This window comes from Falco naumanni, chromosome 11 (genome assembly GCF_017639655.2).
Source record: "Falco naumanni isolate bFalNau1 chromosome 11, bFalNau1.pat, whole genome shotgun sequence".
NCBI lineage: Eukaryota > Metazoa > Chordata > Aves > Falconiformes > Falconidae > Falco > Falco naumanni.
The window spans coordinates 9559079-9584377 of record NC_054064.1 but is presented as its reverse complement, the minus strand read 5'-3'; the positions used below and the strand labels follow the sequence as shown (position 1 = coordinate 9584377).

At 42.7% G+C, this 25299-nt stretch overlaps 1 protein-coding gene across 4 annotated transcripts in view; it reads right to left on the bottom strand.

The window, feature by feature from the left end:
• Positions 1-25299, bottom strand: part of MTA1 (metastasis associated 1) — a 94205-nt gene that overhangs the window by 12511 nt on the left and 56395 nt on the right. For 2 of the 4 annotated variants that reach the window (XM_040610130.1, XM_040610131.1), the window contains exons 11-17: positions 24284-24342; positions 14478-14593; positions 13494-13645; positions 11657-11846; positions 11204-11293; positions 9255-9407; positions 8140-8175 (exon numbers count right to left, since the gene is read on the bottom strand). In XM_040610130.1, coding sequence (XP_040466064.1) covers positions 8140-8175; positions 9255-9407; positions 11204-11293; positions 11657-11846; positions 13494-13645; positions 14478-14593; positions 24284-24342 — 796 coding nt within the window. Of the gene's footprint in view, positions 1-1862; positions 1875-8139; positions 8176-9254; positions 9408-11203; positions 11294-11656; positions 11847-13493; positions 13646-14477; positions 14594-24283; positions 24343-25299 lie in introns of those variants that run through there. The other 2 variants (XM_040610129.1, XM_040610132.1) reach the window with 2 other exon arrangements.

The following is a 25299-nucleotide window of genomic DNA, read 5'->3' as shown; positions in this document are numbered from 1 at the left end:
GAAGACAAGGTAAATTGAAGGTGCAGATAAGCATAAATGTCCTTTGTCACAGACGATTCTACATTGTTACTGAAATGGCAATAAACCACCTAATCATAGCACAAAAACTGACACCCCCAGAGCATGCCGCCGCTCCCCACCACTTGGTAACAAAGATCTCAGAACCATTTCTCAAGCATAAGCACAATTACAGAAATTTTGGCTCAAAACCAGTCACAGCAGGTTACTATGCCCTAATGATCCTTTCATTCTTGAAGTATCAAAGCTGCAGCTGAATATAGTTTCACCCAAAGAAACACGGGTAGGGCAGGACTATCACAAACAGCATAACAAGCCTGCTACTACTATTACTTTGCAGCTTCGTTTTATCTTCTAGAGGTGGGGGGAACCACCTCTCAGTCAACAAACCCGTTTTTTCCCCACAATCTCATAATATTTGCATCTAACGCTTTCAGATTTGTTTTAAAAAAATAATATTAAAATGAGGGACTTCCTAAACTTCAGGCAGCAACCAGAGCACCGCCCCAAGAGCATGCTGTGGGAGTAGGGAACAGTTGGCACCTTGCAACACAGAGTGGAGTGAGGGGAATCTAACTTCCTGATGGGAAGCGAACCAGCACATCTGGTCCCACTGGAAACCTGAGAGTAGACACGCATGGTCTTCACTGATCCAGTCCCATCCCTTGCAAGTCAGTCCAGCGAGAGGACCTCAGCATCTGAACGGCAGCATTCAAAAATTACTCTCACCGCTTAAACTCCGCCTGCTTTTTTGCCAGCTCCACACAGTACACAACTGCCATTTTGAGAAGCGGGAGAGCCTAAACCCTCAGCAGCGTGCCTGACGCAGACAGGAGTGCAGGGAGTTACTACAGTGAGCATCAAGAAGCTGCAGAATAAGGACCAACCATGGCCACTTTTCTACTCAGGTAGAAACCTTCCAGTGCTTATCCATGCCTGAATATACACCGCATCGCCTGTGTATTTACAGACCACGAAACAGTTTGACACACAAGTCTGTACAGAGCTGACCCCAGTACCAAGGAGGAAAAGGAGCCCAGCTTCCAGCCACTGGGTGTAACTTGGAGTTGTTAAATTTATATTTACTCAAACTTACTAACTCCAACTTTCAGCATATCCACCACACATATGGGTCCTTCATCTCATATATTAACATAATTAATCTTTTTTCTTTCTCTCTTAACCAATCAGGACATCAAGCAATTAGTCACAGGTGGCATTTTGTTTTTAATTTCGGTTTATCAAAGAAGTATCATGCAGAACATGCAATACGCAGTAACATTCATAAGCAGATCCTCACTCACAATGAACGTAGAGAATTTAACACACACTTTCACAACCAGCAAGTTTACTAGACTAAAACACATTGCTTTCAAAAATCCATACACTCTTCATATGCATTTTCCTGTTCCAAAAGTAATCCTCCTCCTGGGATTCCATCCTTCCCAGCAGTAACAAAAACATCAACAGTACCACATTTTTGAGCAAGCTAGAAAAAAAATATAAAAATTCACGCATGAATGTGGCTTGATGAACAAGGATTTCACTCCCAAGTTACCGGTTCACTTGAAGTAGTCTCTGTGTGTCGACATATACACACATACAGTTTTTGCAGGCTTGTAAGAATGCTTTAGTACTCCTCTCTTTCTTAAAACTGCCAAGAGCGTGTAACTGCTATGAGCAGATTGAGCATCCACCTTCTAACAACCAAAGGCTATAAACTTTCAGGAATGCAAGTGCAATAAGCAGAACAGAGCATAAATTGTACTAAACACCACCTAGACTAACATTTTCTTAAAGTTCTGTTGTACATAAAAACAATGTTAAAATGGCAATTTACTTACCTAAGTAAGTTCCTACCAAGATTGGCAAAGGAAAAGGAAAAAAAAGATTTAAGGTTAAAAAAAGGAAAGATTCACATAGTTCAGAATACAGTAACCCAGCCCCATGCAACAAATACAGAAACACAGATTGTTTTGGTTGTAATGAAACAGAAGTGACCACAGTTCTCTGTTGGACAGATAACCCAAGACAACATTAAACGAACAGTAACTCCAAATGAGAGATTCCACAAAGAGCTTTAATTTTGGACGTGTAAGTAGTACTTCTAAGTACACCAAATGCTTGGTCTAAGAGTTCAAATTAATTTGCTTCATTGCACCTCACTGATGATGTGTTTGTTCATGCAAAGCTGTACCTTCTGCTAAAAGTGCTTCAAGGACCCTACTCATACTTTCTGGCAGTGACACCCAACTACAGTGAGTCAGTAGCTACCCTTGGACAGGTCAGTTGAGAATGGAGAGCTGCTATCTGTCTTGCTGTTGAGTCAGTCAGTACAATCCATCCGCATTCCTAAAAGAGCATCATGGTATATTCTGTCTGGCTGTAACATACTAAGTGGTTAAACAGATGAGGCAACAAAATCACGCACTTTACTGCTTTAAGATTTGCTGATCCAAACTGTGTAAACTAGAAACCACTGAATTATTCACTGTTCTTAGAATTGGGAGTATTACACGTCATATAAATACATATATATATATTTATGTGCATGTGTGTATATATATGGTATGTATCACAAATGTAGATTCCACTTAATTACAAATTCAGGCTTTGTACTACCTGGGGCATTTGCAATTCTGCCCTTGCCTATTAATTACACCTGCTCACTACCATTACCTTCGGATATGCACTCTCCTCTCACTCAATCAACATCTGCATCTTTGATCATGCCACCCCTCATAAATAAAGTTTTCATTAGTTGATCCATCGAGTGTGATATGCATCTGCAGATTCCATTTCCAGATCTCTCTCCATAACACCAAAAGAAACTAATCACAGTATCCCAGCTAAGCTGAAGGTAAGAGGAAAAAAAAAGTTTCACTTCATATCTGAATACAAAATCCTAAGTAAAATTCTCAAAAATAACCTTTTGGCATATAATCTAAATCAAGGGAGTTGCATGGGGATATGGTTCTTGGGGTTTCCAAAAAGCATTTCAAGCAACTTGTCCTTCTCAGCTGTGTTGCTGCTGGCATGAAAACAGTCATTCCTTTGAAAAGCACTGAACATTTTCTCTCTTGACACTAGTCAGCATTATGCTGGTCCAGATATCAACAGCTAAAGCCAGGACTTTTCCCCAGTACCCCATGTATCACATTATTCATTAAAGGACCAATACTCCCTGATCACAGTCATTCCTGGATGGGCAGAATTCCTTTGGCTGCTTACCATTGATTTTGGAAGTGTAGCCTGGGCCGCTGCTGATAAAGGCAGCATTTTAATGTAATTTATGCATACACTAAGTCCAAATTTTCTGAAGGCATAAGTCAGCCAGAAAAAAACCCTTTTGAGATAAGTATGGTCACCTGCATAGCTGATGCTAGAGAGCTTTTTTACATTCCCACCTCGATAACTGTTCTTGATGAAGAACAGGATTTCCACTGTCATGCTCATCTCTTGATAACTAAACTACCACCATGCCAGGCTGATGAATGCTTCCAGTTCCAGGAGTTCATTCATGCTTCCCAAAAAGAGGTGAGAAACAATGAACCAGAACACATTAAATTAGATTGACATTCCATTTTCGTTTTAGAAATCCCCAGTAACAGAAGCAAGGTATTCCAACAGTTAATTAACCTCACTTAAAAATCTGCAGCTTGTTTCCAGCCAAAGTTTTTCTACTGTACCTTCTGGCTACTGCAGCTCATTATTCCATTCGTGGCTAGACTAAAAAGCCCTCTATTATTACTCTTCTGCTGCTCCTGTCAGCAAAGACAAACATCTACAACTTCCACTTTGATAAAAGCATTTTCTATTATACAGTGTGTTTTCCAGTCCCTTCACCATTTTCATGGCTCTTCTATAAACCTCTCCAATTTTCAGCATTCGATCCACTACCATTTTATCAATGCAAGTTTGTTGCTGGGAAAAGCCTTCCCTTTATTTCAGCTACTCATTCATGTTCTCTCTCTTTCTGCCAATTTTAGAGTGCATGTGATGACCCTGAAAAACAAATTTGATTAGATGAAAGCTAGCATGGTGTAAAGGGGGGTGGGGAGGGAATCCAACAATGCACCCTCCCTTCCCCCCGTTGCATAGACAAGTATGACATAGACCCCATACTGGATAGCTGTAAGGAATAAAGTAAACAGGGTCCAGAACATAAAGCATCCTCCCTGTCTCTCTAGAAGAAGTTTCTTGGCAAATATTGTCTGCCAAGCTCCACAACGCTAATGAAAAAGCAATAACCTAGTAATTTTTTTTAACATCTCACTGTATTCAACAGCTTATGGGATTCCATATATTTTTCATGCTCCAAAAATAGGATCCCACAGCAATTTGTCCATGCTAATCTAATGTTGAAGGAAAGCTGGGAAGGGCACCAATGCCTCCAATGCGATTTAAAGAGCAGCAAAACAAAGCAGATTAAATGACAACACCCTTACAAAATCAAGTGGAGGTAGAGGAGAGATGAGATTAAGAATATTTTCCTGTTCTTGGAATTCAAGCACCCGTTGAAACTCTAGATGCTTGCCCAGACAAATCATATTCAAAGGCTGAAAAAGTTCAGCTCTCTAGGGTTAAGCAGGGATGAGTCAGAAAAAGAAAAGCAAAAGGCACTTAGAAAGTTACAGCAGTAACAGAAAAAAGAAACAAAAAAATTCCAAAGGAAAAGTCGAAGTACTCTTAAGTTTAGCAATTTCCAACACTTCCATAATTCGTTTTAATTAATTCCGGCGGCAGCCCACTAACAACAACTGCCTCCTCTTTTCCTCCCCGACCTCTCACCACGAAGGTTCTCCTCTTCCCAGCCTTTCCTTACTCCTCATTACGACCTCTCTTCACACGGAGTTCAACCTGACCAACCTGCACCTGCCCATGGACTAGATGGTCTGGCATCTCCAAGCCCTCCACCCTCAATCATCCTTTGGGAACATTTTGGAACTGCGTTGCCATTTATGCAGGAATGTTCATGACGGCATTTCATTGATTAACTTTTTTGAGGGCTGAATTCTAACCACCGACCACCCATCGCCCTAAATACCGAGGAGTGGTAAAGACTCAGATGAAAATCGTCCAGCAGTGTTGCCTGAAGGAACACCCAAAAACCTAGATGAAAAGTTCCATTTTTGTAATGTTGAACAGCTGAATTCTAAACGAAGGCAGCAGGTGCCATAGGAATGTAAATACCTTAGAAACCTGACCACCAATATATGTATAAACATGGATCTTAATGCTTTACACTAAGCAAAAATAGAAGCTGCAACTTGGCTCATTCCCTGCGAAGCAATCTCTTGACTTCATATCGCTTTACGATCAGCCCACAAGGAAAGCCTTACAAACTCATCACGTGCCACCAGCTCAGCAACCAGCCGTAACATACAGTACACATACTTCTCCCACGAGTTCGGAAGTAATAGTGCAGCACCAAAAGGCTTTCATCACCAACAAAGAGACTTCAGGTAAAGCCCACCATAATAGCTGTCCACTGTCACGTGTCAGAGACTTTGACAGGGTGACCTGTCTGAACCATAAAGTATCTTCCAGGTGCCACCAACAGAGCACAGCAGCTGGAAGCAGAAAAACCCCTGGATAATTCATTTAACACCGTAGTAGGTTAACACTTCCTTGAAAACTATTTCAGTATAGGTGGGCCAATTTGTTTTGTGCAGAAAGAATATTTTCAGCCTCTCCATGCAGGCATCTTAACACCACTTCTTTGCAGTACACTCCTACAATGACCTAAACCAGCCAGTATGCCACCACATATCCCACTATGGGAAGAGGAAAACCATGAAAACAACAAAGAAACCCCTACAATTCCCCGTAGTAACTATAGGAGCTATGTAAAAGAAGAATCTGACTGGTTATAACAGTTCAGTTTTACTCTCGTTAGTCTTTTTCTTCTATTTTAGGTCAGTTACAATCCAAAAAGCAGCCATTCTGGATAGATAGGTTTATGTCACTCCTTTCATACGAAGTCTGTTGGCTCCTAAGTTCTGGTCACAAGGCTTCGCCTTTCACCCCTTCTTCACAAGTTGCTCTTCCTCTCCTCTTAACCCCCTCCTCTCCCTTCCCACCAGCAGCCTCCCAACTAGTAAGCCTGTGTGACTCCACCCAGAGCCAAGAAGTCTCAGCACCACGTTCCCAGTTCTGGCACAGCACAGGAAAGTGGTGTTGGCCATGCCCAGGGCCAGCAAAGCTCACCAGCTCACATGCACAGCAACTGGGAACCAGTGCTAAGTGGTATTGACACACAAATCAGCACCGGGCCAGAAACTGATCCATCAAACTTCCACCATCTTTTTCCCTGTGCCCAGCAGACCTCGATCCAAGTTCTTTAAACCTTGTTTCCTTGCAGATGGTGACATTCCCTCTCTCTCTTGGCAAAGCTTCCCGCAACTCAGGGTCAGAAAATATTCCAGATGTCAAAACTGCAGCATGGCACACATTTTCCATTCACACAAAAATCTCAACCAACAAGTTTAAGCTGAACTGCTCACAAAAATATCCAGTTAACACCCACTACCCCAACAGGTCAACGGGTTCTGGGACTGAATTGTACTCCACCACCGAGCAGTTACAGGAACGAATACTACTCCAAGTATTTCAGTGGCTGGCTGAGAACAGACCGAGCAGATCAAGCAGCAGGTGCTCAATGAGAGCCAGCCCCTGCACCACTACGTACATATGCTTCAGAGAAACACATATATATTCTGAGGTGGCTGAACAGGTACATCACCAAAAATCATATTTTTGCAAACTGCTGCAGCAACAGTTATGACTGAAATGTATCTAGTCAAATATGTGTATCAGCAGATAGACATTTAAAAACACTAAAACAAGAATATTCTGTTTCCAGTGAGTAAATCTCAGGTTATGAAATCCAGTGCTCTATGCAGAGAGCGCCTTCCTGAGGGCTAGGATCAGTTGTTCTACTTCCCTCCTTTGGGCCAAAACATCTCACAGCTTCAGAAGCATGTCATCTGCTGAGTGACTCAGCAGTCCCCTTGCTGATGAGGACATTTAGCAGGGAGCAGCAGGCGTGCCCATGAACAGACAGTCACCAGGAGCTGTGGAAATTCCGTGAGCTACCCTGCATCTACATCCCTCATTACTGGACAAAGCTTTTGAGGAAGCCAAACTGACCAAGGCAGCAGGGTTTTGTTGTTCCTCCCAGAACACAAAAGTTAAAAAGCACAATAAAAACCCCACAACACAGTACCAAGGTATAAATTCCCGAAGACAGCAAGACAGTAGAATGATCACTGTCCTCATTCTTATTGTTTTCTCCACATGCACTGATATATGCATGCATGTAAATATTGATAAAACTCATCCGCCGTCTCAGCCATTAAACACAAAGCTTCACATCAGGGGCATGCAGTGTCAGCCATTTTATGGTAAAAACTGAGCTTAAGTTTTTGTGTTTGCCTGTCTCACAGTGATATTTGTATACCCTAACTATTGAAAATTGGTTTGTTCTATTGAATTTTGTTAAGTGACATCATGTGTACATTTCCTGCATTATCACAAACTAAAGCTTCTGAGGCCTACTCAGTAGTCAGAACAGATTGATTTTTAACCTGAGGAAACGTTGAAAACCATTTCTACTGCAAATAGAGAATGAGCAGTCTCTCACCATTGAGACTGTCCACTCAGTGGAAAATGTAGAGGCTTGAACGTGGGACTCGATGTGAACATTCTCGTCTATTTCTTTTGGTCAAAGTGAATTTAAAGTAGCTCAGGATGTGTGACACTTTGATTTCTTAAAAGTCAAACAGTGAAGCAACACCTAGTTTCAAAACCAACCATATCACAGCTTTCAGCAGTCTCACAAAACTGCTAGAAAACCGTTCTGTCAACTTGAGGAATTAGTAAGCAATTCTGAACATAGCACTTCGTGTCTTCGGTACGGTTGTATGACTTGTCATCTGCATGTGAAAAGCCCAGAAGGTGAGCAGCATAACCATGGGTGGAAATGGTTACCCAAGGAACACTTAGACATCAACACAGAAGGTGCACACAGACTCATTAGCCACAAAGCACAGACAAGCCAGCAGATGAAACTAAAAATCACTCTCCTAGCACAAGCTGAGCGCAGCTTCAAGGTCTTACCCCTGCTAGGCATCAACAGGCGCTTCTTCATGTTGCCTGATAGAGCACAAGTGAACAGAAAAGAGAAAAACATCATATCAGCAACCTGAACAGCAGCAGTTTAAAAAGTTCTTAATGTTAAAACACAAACAGTAAGATATCAAATGTTTGTAATTATTTATATTTCAGATAAGCCACACAAAAAGTTAAAATTAAAGGTAAAAAATGAGAAAGAATCTCTGTATCTCCCTCCCTGCTCAGAATCACCATTAAATCAACTGTTCCTTTCCCCCATTAAGGAGAGCTACCCTCCATGTTCTCACTCCCATTAAGAACATTTGAACAGACCCTTTTATCCTCATCTGGGAAAACGACTGCACTTTTTCTTCCCTGACACTCCCAGGCAAGAGCAACTCTTCAGAACAGAGCCCTGGAGTCCGTGCCAGGAACATCCTGTGGCTATCTCCCACTTCAAACACCTTCCCCAGGCCTTTTATCCTTGAAGAGATGAAGCCCAAACTCCACTGCACAGAGGTGCTCAGTGACAGGGCCAACAAAAGTGAACGCTCGGGTTCTGCACATGGCAAGAGCACGTTTATGCCACACCAGATCTGGCACGTCTGCCTCCCTCAGCTAAGCAGCAGCCTGCCTTTCTCAATGGCACGCAGCCTCTGGTAGCTCTGCTCAAAGCCAGGTGGATCCACATGTTACAAAGCCACCTGGGAACTGCACAGCTACTACCTACAGGTTAAAAAGCTGTAAACCTCAAAAGAAAAAGGAAACATCACTGAAAAACAGCTATTAAGGTTTTTTTCAAACTACTCAGTTTAAAATTGAAGGGAAGTTTCTCTTTCTCCTTCACTATCCCATTTGCAAGGTTGGACAAGCTAGGCAGAGTTCCACTAGCACAGCAGCTGTGTGTGCAGGCACCACCCAGGCAGTACACATCATGTGTCCCACCCAGAAGGAGAAAAGGGAGAAGTCACTTCGACAAAAGGAAAAAAAACTCCCTCAAGAATAAGAAACTCGGAATTTATATAAAGGACTAGAGTTTTAAATAACCACCTTGTATACCAAAAGGACAGAAAAAAAAAAGCCTATATAGACAATGTAAATTTTTTAGAAAAAAAAATTACCATCCATTCCATTGTGCTGTTCATAACTTCTTTTTCCCAGGATAGTTGGGGACCCATTATTAATGACAGGTGTAAACTTAGCAGGGGTCAGATTGTTGAGAGAACTGGACAAGCTCTTTGCAGGATCTGGTTTCGGAGGACACGGATGAGACTCTGTTGTAAAACAGCAAGGCGGTTTATTAGTGAAGATACTGAAATTATAAATCTGAAAACAACCTTCAAATTTCCAAGGTGACCAAGTATACTTCCCCTTATATACGGACTATCTCAGTCAATAATTTTAACTGTGTTGCTATTTATATAAAGCATTTTAAATATATTTAGGAATTCACCTCTACTGAAGATGTTAAAATCAATGTCATAATACTATCCTAAAACAAAAGTACTTTGCATCTATTTCCAAAGTACTATTCTCCAAAAATTTCGGATTATTTTGGTGCTACTTATATTAAAAGCCATCTTTTGGCAGTCATAGAACATCCCTAAACTCTGGGGAAATTACATTTTGCCAGTTTTGCAAAGTTTGTAAAAAATACAACTTCTAAACTGGCCAAACAAGCGAGGATTCAAAGCATCACAATAAGAACACACAGCATCTGAATTCAAACTTTTGGCCAAGGCAGAGATCGAGAACACATTGTTCAACTGGAAACATTTTGAGAAAGTTACAAGCAATAGCAAATGGGAGCTTCAACTGAGTGCTTCTCTTGCAGCCCCAGCAGCCAAGTAATGCATAAGTTAAAGCCCACTGAGCATGACACCTCCCAGAAATACATTCTCACCAGCCCATCAGCTTCCCTCCATTTCTTTCATTCATTTCTCGCAGCTCAACAGTCGAATGGAGAACCTGACACCATGCTAGAATGAAATCTCAAAATCTACTGCTACATTCCGTACAACTATGAAAAGCTGGATTTTATCCAACAGTAAAACTTCTCCCTTTATCGGCCTTCTTTGGTTGCTTTATATGTATCCAAAGGTTTCTCAATCTGTGTACCTCATTAGTATACAGTAGAAGTACAACACTCCACACAGAAGCAGTAAATATTTAATAAACCCTGAGCCTCACAATATTTCATCAACAAAAATGTTCAAAGAAACTTAAGATCAACTCCAGCATTTCTTATCCGAGTAAAAAGGCAATCGATTTCCTTGTTAATCTGGAAGCCTTCAAAGTACCACTGTCTCAGCTAGCTTTCTGTGGTTTGACTCACATTAGACTGCTGCAACAACTTGAGACATGTCTTCAGGGTATCTCTAGCAACCGGCAACACTAGGGAAAATGATTCTGCATTCATTTGTAGTCAGAGCTGGCATGCCACATAGCACCGCTTTAGATGCTTCCAGCACATAAGACTTACACTGAGGTCCTGGATGGAGCTTCTCAATACTCCTCACAGATCAGCTGATGAGGCCCAAGTCCTCAAGACAACCATAACAAAAAAAAAACAACCAACCAAACAAAAAAACCCTCACACGACAAAACCCAAGAAGAAAGTAAAGAATGGAAGTACAGTTCCCTTGTCTAGCTCCAGTGCTGTCCTAAACCCTTGGCTTCTTGGAGTACCCAACTGTAAGATCTGCCTCCAGCCAGCCCAAAAATTTTAACGGTGGACTGACCAATTTTCCACAGAACATTATGTTCGTGCCTCCATTAGCAGCTGGTAACTTGTCCCCACATACATGGGAAGCCACAGCAAACACATCCCTCCCTTCACTTAACAAGGTTTCTGATATAGCTCCATGAGCCAAAAGTGGACTGCTTGAGCCACTAGGTCTGTCAAATGAAGCAGGAAAAGGAAAAAGGACAAGTTCATGGGAAGGTTTTTGAGTTTGGTTTTTTTAATCCAGAACCAAACGGAAAAAGGAATGGTTCACAGAATTAGCTAGCAGGGCTTTTTGTTTGGTTGAGGGGTTCTGTGTTCAGTGGTGTCCGTTTTTTGTAATACCTAAATACCGGAGTACTGCTTCTAAAGGCTTTCGAACCACTTGCTTTAATAGCAGTGGGTTTTCTGATGCCTCAGGTAAACGTGCTGTGCCTGTAAAACAAAGAAAAATACTTAAGAGTGTATTACAAAACTAAATGAATAACTGAAGTGTCCTGAAAGAGCTTTCCAAATAAACGGAATTTTACAAGCTGCAAGCATGTCTTGGCAACAGGACACTAATCCAGGAGGACGCTAGAGGTAATAGCAAACCTGAGTATTTTAAAACAAACGGCTCATGAATTTTCAAAGTTATTTGTCTAGTCTAAATCAGAACGCTCTGAAAGTATAGTTAGATTTTGTGACACCACTAGCTACATGCAAGAGAACATCTCAAGAAGCTGGAACTCAAACTTTGTGCGAAACGCATGTCAAAGGGCTCCTTTGCAACTACGTCCCATCGGCATCCCCACTCACATTCTGCTTTGATTGCTGCACTGTTAATAGGCAGATAGGGATGTCTTGCAGCATGCCAAGGGCGCAAGATATCTCGACATAAACGTCTGGCAATTCTTGTCAGTTTTGTTGTATGGAGATAGAAAGCTTGTCTTGTCTTCATAGCAAACTTGGGACTCCCACTGTTTCGTACTGGTACACCATGAGGACTCTAAAATGAAAGAAACGTAAATACGGTTTCTAAAAAACAATTATGAGAAAGTATGGTTTTAAAGAAGGGAAAGAATATCATACAAAAGCCCTTTCAACTACCGATTCACAGCTGTAAAAACAGAAACAGTATTACAGATGAAAATATTTTCAGCCAAGCTATTCCCCATATCTCAAATCTTTCCCATCAATATTTGGAATTTTCTTCCAAAATATCTCAAAGGATAAAATGAAGATAAACATTTTATTTTCATAGGGAAGTATTTATTTCTGTGCTGTCCCAATTTTTAAAGCAGGGATCCAAAAGCCAGACCTGAAGAAGTTACCTGAATCTATCACGTGATTTAGTGCTTATAGTCAACAGATTCTCCAACTTTGGGTGCTTAGAGTGGCTCTGGATGTACAACACAAACTCCTTATACCATTTGTAAGAGGGAGAGGAAAAATCAGTAAGTAGCTCTATGGCTAAAACATACATCACACAAACTCACTTCCCAAAGCAAGCTTACAGCATGCACGAATGCTGCTGTCTTAAAGTTGCAAGTGTTGGTTTTAATTCTTACTCTGAACTCAATGAATGTGTTTACAGAGTTGTCAAATATTCACTGCGTTTATTGACTACAGAGCGCCAAAGCAGTATCTTCTCCGTGAAAAGCAACTAAGTCAACCGATAAAATAATGATAGTAGTATCCTGTTATCTCAAACCTGCCCACAGCTGGAAAATAGGAGGAAATTTCAATCTGAGGAGAACAAGGCTTTCCCCTCTCTGACTATTTACATACTTTTTAATTAACAAACAAGAGATATAAGGTTGATAAAACCTGGCAGTTATCTCAGCAATTAGATAGCTGCAGAACACAAACAGAAGCCAGGAAAGGACATAAACGAAAGAAGTAAAATACAAAGGGAATGACAGCAAAGAGTAGGAGAAAGGAAAGAAATTAATATAAGACCAAAGAGTTCAGTGTGCACTATCCTTCTGTCCATGTGATGCAGCTACTTTCCCCAATCAGCTCAAGGTATGAGGCTTTCAGATTGAACTTCCACCAAATTCAGAAAAATTCTGAGAATTTTGGCTTTTAAGTAAAAGGGGGAAAATCAAACAGAAGAGGCTCATAAAATGCTTACTCAAACCTATCCAAAAGAAAGTAAGATTAATTAACAAAAAATCGGATGAAGTAGAAAAACAAGATAAGAGATCTCTAAAATGCTACTAGCTATTTGGGGTATCTAATTTTGAATGTGCCTTGGGTAAGGGAACAAGTTTCAGGAAATAATGAATTCCTTTATGTAAAAAAAAGGATTCTCTTTCCCCTACAGCAAAAATCATGGAAATAGAATACCAGAAACACTGGCTGCCATTTCAGTTTTTTCCATCTTCATTAAGTTATCCTGTGCATGATGACTAGTTTGCTAAACAAAGGATTTCTTCTTTTTTCCTCCAGGCAGTACTGGGCAACAAATTACTTATAGCCAAAGTTAACATGCCCAACTTCTGCAACATGAAATACCAAACCCAAGGACAACAACGGAGGCTGAAGGCATTCTTTTTGTTGTAAATTATTTAAGAACAGCAAACTAGTTAAATATCATGACACCTAGCCTTCCAGGCAAGAGCAGGGAGCAGTCTGCTCTGGAGATACCTACCAAGTTATTGCGGTTTGGTCCTGGTCTCTCCCCATCTAACCGTGTTGGCATTTTCAAGCCACCGTATTTCTTCCAGTACGTCCAACAGGATGCACAGAGGCGACACTGCATGTTAGGGGGACCCCAAGAATACCACTGGTAAGACTGTGTGGCTAGAGATAACAAAGGTGGAAATTATATATATCCTTAAACAGGATCACTTTTCAGAGCTTATTCTCTTTAGAACTATCACAAAAGAAAACCCACAGACAGTGCAAAGCTCAAACAGACCTTAAAAAACTGGTGATAGCTTCACTGTCATCACCACTGTTAAACATACTTGTGACTTCAGCAGAATTAGTTACGCATATAACCCCCTCTTAAAACATGATCAGAAAACCCCCAACTAGTAGGATGGGAAAATGTCCTGCCAATGAAACTGAAAGCTCTCATTCTGCAAGACTGGTAGACAATTTCTGCAGAGCATGGGGGGGAGGTTGGGAAGATTTGTCTTCAGGAACTCCCCATACAGTACTTTATGACTAAAGAATGTACCAAATCTGTGATGTGATTTCCCATACAGTCCAACATTCCAGCATTTCTAAAAACTCTCCATAAAGAAGCACAATCATTAGAACTCAGTATATTAATATCAGCCAGTAGACCAAATACGATATCACGTATTTTGAAATCCACTAAAAAATTATGAAAAAAACTGTTAAATTCACACCTTGGTGATTTAAGTCTTCCCTTATTAGCTATCTGCAATCACATAGAACATTTACTAACTCCCCCTTTAGTACTTCATAATTCTATTTACGATTGTAACACGAGTCACTCAGAAAAAGCCCTTTGCTTACATGCTGCTATGTCAAATTCTGTCCCCCACCAGCCACGTCCAAAGCCTTCTCTCCCGCTTCTGCTCCACAACACAGCTTTTACTTTACTGTTTGCAACAGAGCACTCACATGTTATACACAGCTGCCATACTGGCATGTCACTTACTGTAACAGCTTTCACAGGCCCGTCCTGCTCCCGTGTTCTGTGCCTGTACTCCAGTACCATTTACCACTCCTGGTTTGACATTATTTACATTGATCTGGTTGGGGTTTGGCTTGTTACTTAAAACACAAAGCAAAAAAGAGGGCAAACATTAATTGAGGCACGTGATTTCCAACTTGACTTTCAAAAGTATGGCCCAAAATGTTTGAAGATTTAAATTTCATTCATTGTGTCACTTCCAAAACAAGGTGTACTTACCAGCAATCTGACTTCCAGGAAGACACTGTCTCTGATAGTATTTAAATAATGCTAATAATAAAAATAGCTATAATAATAGATAGCATTTTCAAGAGTCCAAAACCATTTAAAAACAATAAACCAGTGAGGCCAGGTAGGTATCTTGCTATCCCAGACATTCTAATCTAGGTGACAAGAACACCTCACCTACAGCTCTCCCTCAGTCCTCAACATGAGGGATTATTTTACTCAAATCTCCAAAAAGACAGCTGGGGACCAGAGCAGGAGAGGCAGTGAGAGGAAGGGCGACCCCTGCCTTATTCAGGGAAGTAAAACCCTCGACTGCTGTCACAAACATCTCCATGTTGCCTTACTGCAAAGGTTTGTGTCACGTAACCACAATTCGCACAAACACACCAAACAGAATTTTTGGACGTAGCGTTTACATGGAGATTTTCATTAGTACGAGTTTTCCGACAAGTCTTAAACAATGGTCTGTGCTTCTAATAGAAAGCATTTTGGTTTCTACTGGATGGAGAAAGTCTGAAAACCTGACATCTGTAGAGTAAGAAAAATGTTGATGGCTGTCACTAACCCATTCTAATACAGCAACATCTGAATCACCTCAGCTCATCCCTGTACGCTCTTAAAAGCATTGACTCGGGGCGGGGGAAGCTACTGGCAGGAGCTGAGAATAGAAGGGCAAACAAAACCTTGGTGTAGAGAGGAGCAGAATGGAATAGTACAAAACCTCTGCAGAGGAAGAGGTGTCTGAGGATGAAAATGAGGTGTTCAAAAATTTTTTGGTATGGGAGGGAACAAGAGGGATGGAGAATCAATACTGCAGGGAGAAGACTTGTGGGGAATGGATGAAGACAGTCACACAAGGAGTTTCAGACAAGAATACACAAGGAGCTTATAAAACATGCAAGGACACCCAGGTCCTGCGAGGAGCTCAGCTTATAGAAGGAACAAAAAGAAGGCAGTGTTTGGTGCCAGCTTCTGAACATAAGCCATACTTGCAGTGCCGATTACATTTCCCTCATATTCTCTTACCTGAAGACTGAAGGGAGTAAGCATACTCCTTTTATTTCCAACTAATAAATGCACGACTAGGAATCTACTTATTCAAGCAGAAATATCTTAAAATGGCTTTCTGAAAAAACATTTTCTTCCACATCAGTTGCACACTGACACAGGAGTCACAGTGATTTCAGTGACCCAGAACACTTACTACTTTTTACCTGGGTAGTGCTGCAAAAACAGCATTGTGGGAATACAGCCAAATTAATTTCTTTCTAATGGGGCATCAATACCAGGTTTCATGTTCTCAGCAATAACCCCTGAAAGGAAAGGAGTTCCAAGTGACTGAATTCTGAAGACAACTGCCCCTCCCAGCTCCAGAACAAACCCAAACACCACTGGAAGGTTACACTGTCCTGGAACCCAGAAGCTCATCCCTCCCCTCAACTGAGAGTGTACGATCAAGCACTGAGATACAGAACTCAGCAAAGTTCCATTTCTATAGAGACAAAATAGACTCTGCTGTTCTGCTGTGAATGACCTAAAAGAACCATACGCACGTTCCATAAGGAGGTAGGAGGGTATTTGCTCAGTCCAGGAAAAACTTCTGATAGTGCTCCTCACTGTAAAGTTCAGGGCCTTTCTGCAGAAGAGAAAGCTTAGGAGGCTAAGTGACACAGGAACACTGTAAATAGGTTGTTCCCTCAGTACGCTGAGCAGCCCATACACAGCCCAAAAGAAACACAGAAGAGAAAAAAAGAAGCAGAAAAAGGCACAATTAGGTTTTTATCACCTTTTGCTTATTAATTTGCCCAGCTCTTACAAAGATTACAGTGTTTCAGGGTGCTCATCAGAATGGCATGAAGTCCTGACACCACAGATGGCAGGAGACCTGCAGACACATTTAACAAAGGGGAAGCTGAAAGAGGGTACACTCACGCTACCCAGCATTTTGCTCTGCCATGTCACTATAGTAACCTGCTGCAAAAGAACTTTTGCCAATGAATCACTAGCAAACTCCATGCGCAAACATTACCAAGATGCTGCAAAACAAACAGTCCTCACAGACACACACTGTTACAAGCAGTGCTGCTTAACAAATCAAAAGACTGAAATAAAGAAAACTAAGGTCTTATGGCTCAACATCAGGCTTTCTGTACGTTGATTTATCCTCTGAAAAAGGTGGTAAAGGAGTCTGAAACCCATCAGAAAAGCACACAAAAATTTTGGATATTTGAGCGGTGTGCTGGGAAGCCCTGATGTGTCTGGTGATAAATGGTAAGTTAAGGACAAGACCGCACGTGTTGGCACGCCTGCCCAGAGTACTGAGGTCTTCTGCAGAAAGGAAAGTGATGGCCTGACTCTGCTGTCCTCTCTACATCACTTATCAAACTTGTATTTCAAACATAAGTGAAAGGGATGCACAGGTAAAAGCTGACCACCAAATCATGCTGATCACCAGGAGTAACATCCTGTAGTTGTGGCAATAACTTCACTTCAGGATTTTGGAACGATACAATTAACACAGCTGCAACAAGTACCACAAAGCATCGTGCTCCAAAGCAAAGGTCAAGTTTCACAGTGGCAGTAACAATAAAATTCAGGCAGCTAATGTTTCATCATGAGAAGCAAAAAGCTCTTAATTGTTGATGATATGTTAATTAAACTTGTTTGATATCACCAAAGCCTGCTACAGCTATGAACAAGAGAATTAGAGATGACTAACTAGATGAATCATTAAGCAATTAATGAAGCTAAAGTGAAAGATGCAAATAAGGTAGTGAGAATACTGATGGTGTGGTAAACCATTTCCAGCGCTTACATCAAGAGGAGAAGTCTTCTAAAAGGGTTTCAATTGCAATGGAGCAGTGAAGTGCAAATTTCTGGGCTGCATTCTACAGATCAGTCTCAGCTGAAGAGATTAAGGTGATAAAGCACATGCAGAAAGGCGGCACTGGAAGCCAGCTATCGTGGACCGAAGCCCCTGCCCAATAAAATCCAACCTAAGGATAATCCTGAGCCATGCAGAACACTGAAATTCCTTCTCTACATGACTGGCTAGCATTTAACCCACAGCACAGCAATAAAATCGTAGTTGTTAAAAATAACTACAAACTTAACACCATCAGTGAATGTTTCCTGTTACTGAAGAAACCACAGTGGTGCTAGGTTCGACAGAACAATTAAGAAATTAAGCCTCAGAAATGAGAATAATTTTAAATCCTTTGTTAGGAGCATTTATGTCATCTACCTCTAGGCATCTAATGCAAGTGCCTGTTTAAGGACTCCAGACAACAGAGATGAGCTCTGAGCTCTCATCACAACTCTCCAGGCTACTGAAAATACCCACTTCTAAGAACAGGCCTAATGACTGCTAAACGATGCTTTGTGAAAACGAGCAGCTTTCTCCAACAAAATGGTGAAGATTGCCATTTTAACCACACAGCTAGAAAAGAGAGAACAGCGTTACACCTTTTAAGTTTTCCCTGCTGCAATGAACCTCTGCACAATTAAACAGGAAAGGAACAAAGCCTTGCTCCTCAGGCAAAGGACAACCAAGAAACAGACAGAGGAATTACATTCAGCTTGTTAAGACAGTTGCCCACTGTAGTCATCCAGTGCTTTGACCTATTCCTCCAGTTTCCCTATTTGCTTAAAAAGAGGCAGGGGAGGGAGAATATTTCCCTACTTTACAAGTGTTTGTGAGGCAGTGTTTGCAGCTTGTCCAAGTGCTTTGATATTCTCAGATAAAACACTGCACCCTGAATGTATTAATTTACATTTACAGATGTACATTTAAATTTTACATCTATATATTTTGGAGATGGGATTATATGCAGCACTTCATTCCTCCCTTTCTGTTCTTAGCCCTTCGGATAGCACTTAATGGAAAGCAAAAGAGAAAAGTCACATAAAGCTGCATAGAACCATAGAAGCATTCAGGATGGAAGAGAGCTTTAAGACCACAGAATGCAACAGTTAACCCCAGCACTGCCAAGCCCATCACTAAACCATGTCCCTAAGCACCATCCACATCTCTTGAACGCCTCCAGGGATGGAGACTTAACCGCTTCCGGGGCGACCTGTTCCAGTGCCTTTTTGGTGAAGAAATCTCTTCCTAATACCCAATCTAAACTTCCCCTGGTTTCTTCTTGTCCTCTTACTTGTTCCCTGGGAGAAGAGACCGACCACCCCATGCCTACAGCCCCTGTCAGGCAGCTGTAGGAAGCGATCAGGCCCCCCCGAGCCCCCTCCTCTCCAGGCTGACACCCCCACCCCCCCCACCTCCCCCCCCCCCCAGCTCCCCCAGCCACCCGCCCAGCCTGGTGCCCCATCCCCCACACATCCCCTCCCCACTGCCCGTCCCTGGACACGCTCCAGCTCCAGCCCCTCCATGACCCGAGGGGCCCAAACCTGCACCCAGGGCTCCAGGGGCGGCCCCAGCAGTGCCCAGCACAGGGGACAGTCACTGCCCCGGCCCTGCTGGCCACGCTGTTTCTGACACAAGCCAGGGTGCTGCCGGCCTCCTTGGCCACCCGGGCACACCGCTGGCCCGTGCCCAGCCGGCTGCCAGCCCCCCCGGCCCTTCCCAGCCCCCTGCCCCAGCCCGCAGCTGCCGGGGGCTGGCGTGACCCGCGGGCAGGGCCCGGCGCTCAGCCCTGGGGACCCCCACACCACCGGCCTCGGCCCCTCGGCCTGCCCAGCCCCCCGCAGAGCCCCCCGCCCTGCAGCCCAGCGCTGCCCCAGCTGGGTGCCGGTAAGGTGTTACCCGGGGCCAGCCCCACACGGAGCCTCGGGGACACGGCCTGTGCCCGCGCCAGGGGACGTGGCTCCATCCCGCACCGCGCCGGGCTCGGCCGGGCTTTGGCCCCGCAGAGTGACCCGGCCCGGGGCAGCCGGTGCCTCCGGAGGGGCTGTGGGGGGGGACGGCGCCATCCGCAGCCGCCCCCTCACCCACCGGGCAGGGCACCTGTCACAGGAGGGACCAGGTCAGCCAGGCAGGACCTGCCTCTTGTCACCCCCCTGGCTGGGCCCGATCCCCGGCTGTCCCGCACGGCCGTGTGATGGCACTCGGGGGATCTGCTCCGTAACCTGCCCCGGCACCCAGGCCAGGCTGGCGGCCTGCGGCTCCCCTCATCCTCCTTCCCACCCCTCCTGCAGGCGGGTGTCACACCGCCTGACCCCCAGCCTGCCGGGACCTCCCAGTTTGCCAGGGCTGCTGGGAAAGGATGGAGAGTGGCTGGGCGAGCTCCTCCACCAGCTCCCTCAGCTGGATCCCGGCGAGCCCCAGACGCCTGCGTGCCCAAGCGATGTAGCAGGTCGCCGACCACTTCCCTTTGGATTAAGGGGGTGTCTGTCTGCGCCCTGTCTCCCAGCTCAGGAGCCTCGGTACCCAGAAAACAACTGGGTTTACTATTAATGCCGAGGCAAAGGCAGCATTAAGCACCTCCGCCTTTTCCTCATACTTTTATCACTATGTGATTCCTCCTGCATCCAACAAAGGATGGAGATTCTCCTTAGCCCTCTTTTGTTGCTAATGTATTTATAGAAACATATATATATGCATGAAATTATATATATTTATATATATGTGCATAAACATATGTCAGCCTTCATTTGTCAGCAACACGGACAATGGGATGGAGTGCACCCTCAGGAAGCTTGCCAGCAACACCAAACTGTGTGGTGCAGTCGACGTGCTGGAGGGAAAGGATGCCATCCAGGGAGACAGGCTTGAGAGGTGGGTTTGTGTGAACCTCATGAAGTTCAACAAGGTCAAGTGCAAGGTTCTACAGCTGCACTGGGGCAACCCCCAGTGTCAATACTGGCTGGGTGGAGAAATGGATTGAGAGCAGCCCTGAGGAGAAGGATTTGGGGGTGCTGGTGGATGAAAAGCTCAACATGGCCTGGCAATGTGCACTTGTAGCCCACAAAGCCAACCAAATTGTGGGCTGCCTGAGAAGAAACATAATCAGCAGGTAAGGGAGGCGATTTTTCCCCTCCGCTCTGCTCTCCTGAGACCCCACCTCCAGTACTGCATTCAGCTCTGGAGCCCTCAATATAAAGACATGGATCTGTTGGAGCGAGTGTAGAAGAGGCCACAAGGATGCTCAGAGGGGCTGGAGCACCTCTCCTATGGAGACAGGCTGAGAGAGTTGGGGCTGTTCAGCCTGGAAAAGAGAAGGCTCCAGGGTGGCCTCATAGCCCCCTTTAGACACTGGTAGGCTGCTAATTAGAAAGACATGGACGGACTTTCTAGGGCACATAACAGGACAAGGTTGAATGGCTTTAAGCTGAAAAAGTGCAGATCTAGATTAGATATTAGGAAGAAATTCTTCATTATGAAGGGCGGTGAGGCACTGGCAGAGGTTGCCCAGAGCAGCTGTGGGTGCCCCATCCCTGGAACTGTTCAAGGCCAAGTTGGACGGGGCTTGGAGCAGCCTGGTCTGGTGGGAGATGTCCCTGCCCATGGTAGGAGGGTTGGAACTAAATGATTTTTACAGTCCCTTCCAATCCAAACCATTCTGTGATTCTATGATGATTCATGATTTGCAGATGTCCTAATACCAAAAAGCACCAGCTGCACAACATGACCGTCACCAAAAAGCAAAGTAACTACTACATATGATGCCCAGAGGATTAGTAAAACCAGAATATGGCTTCCACAACAGCCTGAAGAGTATGCTTGCGTACACACTAGAAGGAGGAAAGAGACTGAGACTACATCTGCAACAAGAAAGGTCTCCTAGTCCCACACTGGCACTGGCGGATGGCAGGATGAAGCATGTGAGAACATGGAATCTCTGTGCATTCAGGCTTCTGCTGCTGCTTTATTTAACACCACTCCTACTAACAGAGAAATTGCTACAGAAAGCAATGAAAACGATTTTTTTCAGTATGCCTCGAATGCGGAATTCAAGTGATTTTATACTTTCTCCTTTCACCAGGAAAGCACATTAGCACTTTTCAACCTAAAGGATGCATTGAAAAGCCATGCAAATAAACAGTGCTTTCAGTCGCATCAACTACAAATGTCTGTCCCCAAACCAGGTTTTTTCTTGGAAGAAGCACAGAAACGTTTATCCGATGTCTAGAATAGAAATGTTTTTCCCAGTATCTGGGATGCTAGTTTAGGACTTGATAACCTCACAACAATTACCTGTACGACTCTCCCTGCTTCAGTTACCCACATTATAAATTTGGGGCACAGTCTCAAGTTAAAAAATAGCAACTCTAAAGCTTCACATAAAGCTGTTATTTTTCACTGTGTAATATGTATGTGACTTGAGAAATAACTTTTGAAGACTGCTTGTATTGTTTTTCTTATTATTTCCCCCGCCTCTCCCTAAATTTTCCTATAACGTCACAGGAACAAATGAGAATCCTATCAGTAGAAGACAGCCAGAGACAATAAATACATAAATAAAATATTGTTTGAGTTTGATATCCTCTGGGGTCTCTCTTTGCAAACAACTTTACAGCAGTTATTGTTAAATAACTGTTAAATAACTCAAGCAGCTGATACGCTTCTGCATAGGTCTTGTGACAGCCTACATCAAGTAATTTATTTTCGAGGTGACAAGTGGATCATTATGGTTCAAGCCTCGTAATAGGAATGGGCTCAGTAACACGATAAGGACAAATCAATATCATTGATACTTGGATCCCTACACCACGTATTGCTATTACAAGCCAAGGATATAATCTTCTTCTAGGTCACAAGATAACGTAGATGCAATACATTCCCTATGTGCCAGACCCTGTACTGAAACTTGAACAGAAATAACCTAAAAATCTTTGAAATACTTAATTGTTGCCACATTTGGAGGTATAAATAGCAAAAAAGCAGCAGATGCATTCACATGGGATTAGATGTCACGTACACAACTGCTACTTTTCCTGATACACATGAAAGGATATTGAAGGAGGAAGATTTTACACTCATTTTATCAATTAAACAATATGCAAATTAAGGTATAACACGCACAAAATCAACTGTGCCTGGAAATCAAAGCCAGAGACAGAGAAAGCAAGCACACAGGTAGAGACAGAAGTCCTTTCCTGAAGTAGAGAGGTATGTTGCCGATTTGATTATATTCTCTAGACAGCAACAAGAATTACGTTGCTGATGCAGTGTTGAGGGGTAAGATACCACTCCAGACAGCCATTAACAAATAAGCACTATAACCTTTCAAATACAAAGCATATCTACATACATTTATAATCCAAGAGCAACAGCAAGGCTACCATGCCGTCTCATCTGCAATATCCTTTTGCATCTGCAATCTAAATCACATTGGCTTTTGCTTTACAAGCTCATGACATTGTGAATCCATGTTTAATTTGAAGCCCAGTGTACCCTTGCAGAGTAACACCATCCACAAAAAGCAATTCTGTTGAACAATTGTGTGATAAGACATCTATTTGGTCTCACTCTGAATATTACACCTAATTTTTAGTAAATTCATCTGAGACACATCAACCTATTTCAAAGCAAAGAGATCAGGCATTCTTCTATTTTCACAATAAATTACGGATTGTCTTGCAAGCTAAATATGGAAAACAGTTTTGCCTTAAGTAACAGAACACATGGTAGAAGTTTGTAAATATTTGAAAGGAGACAGAATAAAACAGCAAAGGAGTTATTTGGAACAATACACATGGGAATGTATCTAGGAGTGAAAACTGAAAAGAGAAAGGACAGGGGAGATCTGAAGTTCCACACCATAACAGCTGTTGACTGGGTTATGCAAAGGAAATGCAAGAGAGGAAACACATTTTATTAAGAAATTATATCTCATTATATATACACACATCGTTATATATTAAATCTCAATATAAGTTTTTTAATATAACAATTACATTAGGAAACAACCACACATTGGTGATCCACTGATGACAAAAATCAAGAAAACCAGACATATTGAGCAGTTAATTAGCTACCCTTTTGTTTATGACCATGCTGACCTGCTAGCAAGTCCCCAACTCCCAGTCCACATAAAAATAAAAATCAGAAAGTAAGTAAACAGTCACTTCAGGATGGGAACACTATACAGGATGAAGGAAATGAGCAACATGACAGCACAGCATCCTAACCAGGAAAGCCCCAAAGAGAAAGTCCTCTGCTGCCCACAGAGGAAATAGCCTGTGTTCCAGAAGTGGAAGGTCAGTGCGTGGGCACACCTTTGTCTTTTACACACCTCTAAGCAGAAGCGTGGCGTGGAGTATCCTGGGAGGAGTGCTGCTTTGCTCTAGTCAGCCTGGAAATACCAAGGCTATCGTGTTCTCTTCCACAAGGCAGCTAGTTGTTTATTAGCACAGGGTGGTTAGCATTAACTCAGCTAAAAATGGAATGCGTGCCTATTCAAGCATCAGCAGAAAGTTTGATATATTGGTAACATAATTTAATAGTTCTCTAACCTGTTTGTTCAGCTATGTCTCTCATTATGTCACTAAAGCAAATATGGAATACTGGGAAGCCGTGGAAACTGCTACACCAGACCCTCTACAATGGAATAGAAAACAAAACAATACAAAAAGATACTTACTAGTTGGGTATATACACTTGTTTTAGCTTGCTTTCTGCTTCTGCTGCTTTCAATCGTTTCTTTAAAAAGAAAAGAAAAAAAAGAAAAAAGTTAGAATAAAAAGAAAAGCAGCACTATTTTACCTGAGAGTCGAGTAATATGCCCATAAAAACTTTAGTACTTATTAACAAATAATGATGCTTTCCTTTCACTGAGCAGCTATGACAAAATCTTTTTCCAAAAGGGAAATATCCACTGAAAACAACTGTGGGCATCAAATGTCCCTATATACACAGCTCTTAAGAAAAGTCAAGTCAAAGAGATGACAAACTTCATTCCCATTCACTTCAATACAAATTAATGCACTGTTCCCCCCAGCACCCCACCCTGCCCAAGGAAGATCTGACATATCAGTCTGTCCATGTTCTCCATGACAAGATCCACCAATTGAACACCACCAGGTACAGTGAGGTACCCTTCTCCATCATACTTCCTCAACAGCTGAGCCAATTCAAAGAGTTTCAATGAAGAGTTCTTTGTTGATAGTAATCACTTTTGAAGACTTAGTGACACAGGAGACTTTATTTAAAAATTAAGAAGGCCAAGAGGTCAACTGAAAACCGATGCAGAATTACCCAACAGAGTTTTTAATTATGGTATGTCATCACTTCTGACTAAACATCAGCTATGGACAACCTGTATATTTGCACTTCCCAAACGTGAGAAGCTCTAGGTACACAAGTACTACACCTTTACCCTGCGGGAACTAAGCCCCAGGCACACATGCAAATCTCAGGGGACAAGCAGCAAAGAACTTCAAGTGGGTTAAAAAAGGGGAGAAGCTAACTAGACCAAGCAAGAAGCCCCTAACAAAAAACACCATTGCCAGGAGATATTAAGGAACATAAGAGATGTGTTTAAAGGATAAGAGACAAGAAGTAGACTTGTTAGAGCATGGGGACGCATGTTTGTAAGTACAAGCCATTCATGTCTTTACATGGCCCTACTTCAGTAAAACCATCCATCAACTTCTGTCC